This window comes from Rhea americana, unplaced genomic scaffold, assembly GCF_003343005.1.
Source record: "Rhea americana isolate MKP2758 unplaced genomic scaffold, rheAme1 scaffold_15, whole genome shotgun sequence".
Lineage (NCBI taxonomy): Eukaryota > Metazoa > Chordata > Aves > Rheiformes > Rheidae > Rhea > Rhea americana.
This window is the reverse complement of record NW_028185594.1, coordinates 2,869,378-2,871,011: the sequence shown is the minus strand read 5'-3', so window position 1 is coordinate 2,871,011 and position 1,634 is coordinate 2,869,378. Positions and strand designations below refer to the sequence as shown.

The 1,634-nt window shown below is 48.7% G+C and overlaps 1 protein-coding gene across 5 annotated transcripts in view; it reads right to left on the bottom strand.

Moving 5' to 3' along the window:
- Positions 1–1,628, bottom strand: part of ABI2 (abl interactor 2) — a 72,629-nt gene extending 71,001 nt beyond the window's left edge. For all 5 annotated transcript variants that reach the window (XR_014895137.1, XM_085299356.1, XM_085299354.1 and 2 more), the window contains exon 1: positions 1,500–1,628. Coding sequence is in view for 4 of the 5 variants with exons in the window: in XM_085299356.1 (XP_085155482.1) it covers positions 1,500–1,616 (117 nt within the window). In the remaining variant the exon portion in view is untranslated. The remainder of the gene's footprint in view (positions 1–1,499) is intronic.
- Positions 1,629–1,634: the final 6 nt, after the last annotated feature.

Genomic DNA, 1,634 nt, shown 5'->3' with positions numbered 1-1,634 from the left:
AAAAAAAAAAAAAAAAAACAAGGAGAGAGAGAGCTCAAACTACATTCCTCTCTTCCTATCAGTTCCACCCTTCCAAGACTCCTACCTCTTTTTCAAAAAAAATCAGTTTCCTAGTTTTTTAAAAAGCATAACTTTTAAAACATGTGTCAGGTCACAGCAGTAATAAAATATTTTAACATATTTTTCCTTTAAAAAGTGACATTAATTCAACATATGGAATTTTACTAATTACATAATAAAGTATACATATACAATTTCACTGTAACTGACACGTTTGCCAAGTGACCTAACAAATCTTCTCTCTAAAAGAAGGTTGGTCATTCACCAACTCAAAAGAAACAGTCTGAGCCTCTCTACAGTGACATTTTAACTATTCCCTCGTCACTGCTTAAATAGTCTCTTCCACCTTCATTGATAAAATAATCTAACCACAGCTCTTATCCCTACTTGCCCTCTGGAAACACACAAGCACTTTCCACTTGGGGACAGAAAGCAAAAATAAAACTGAAAACCTGTGCACTTCTTTCAGCACTGACACCACAAATTCACATCCCTCTCTTTCTTTTCTACGCATCCAGGTCATTTTTAGGAGCTGCCCATTGCTAATTTTATTACTGTTGTTGGTTTTTGTTTGAGGTTTTTTTGAGGGGGGAAAGTCTCTCAATTTGGCCCCAATATCAACAACTATCCAAGTAAAGAGATTACATCTTGCTTCTCTTCCTAGCAAAGAGTCTCAGCATCAACCCCACTTCTCGGTGGTCACTGCAAAATGATACACTGCAGCAACAACTTCTGCTCAGAATCTTCGCCCCTAATTCAGTATCATCTCTTCCCCTGTATCCCCTGTATCATTCTTTCTTCATCGTACACCCATCACTTGGCAGCTGCCCACCCGTTTGAATACCGCAGCCTTGCTTGTGAAGAGACACGTATAAACTGACAGGCAGATCCCAATTAAAAATTATGTCAGAGTGCTGTAGCTTAACAAGTACAAATACTAAATTTAAAGGAGTCAAGTATCTCCTCGGTTTATCACGTCATGCCACTGCTGTCACCCAAGGAGAGGGAAAGGTAGGAAGGGAACGAGAGAAAACCTGAAATAAACATTCAGCACACTCACGAAGTGGAAGGAATTTAATTTAGAAACCGATTAAATATTTAAACGCCGTGTCACGCCAGGGTAGCTCGTTCTGGAGGTGAACCCGCTTTCCTCCTCCCCAGGCGGCGGCAGCAGCCGGTGCCACCCGCCCTCCCCGCGCCACCGTGGCCACGGGGGACTACAGAGGGGAGAGAGGGGATGGCGCGACCCTGCTGCCTCCCCCGGCGCTGGGAGCGGGGCCCCGATAGCTGCCCCACGCGCACCGCCCCCCCCGCCCCGCCCGCGCCTCAGCGCCTCAGCGCCCCGCCGCTCGCGCGCGAGCGCGGCGACCGTTAGGCGCCCGGCGACCGTTAGGCGCGCGCGGCGATCGTTACGCTGCGGCCGCCCCGCCCCGCCGCACCTGGATGTAGTTGGTCTCGCAGTACTCGGCCACCCGCTCGAGGTTCGTGTAGCTGTCGAACAGGGCCCGGCGCCCCCCCGGGATCTCCTCCTCCAGCAGCATCTGCAGCTCCGCCATCTTCACATCCTCTCACCC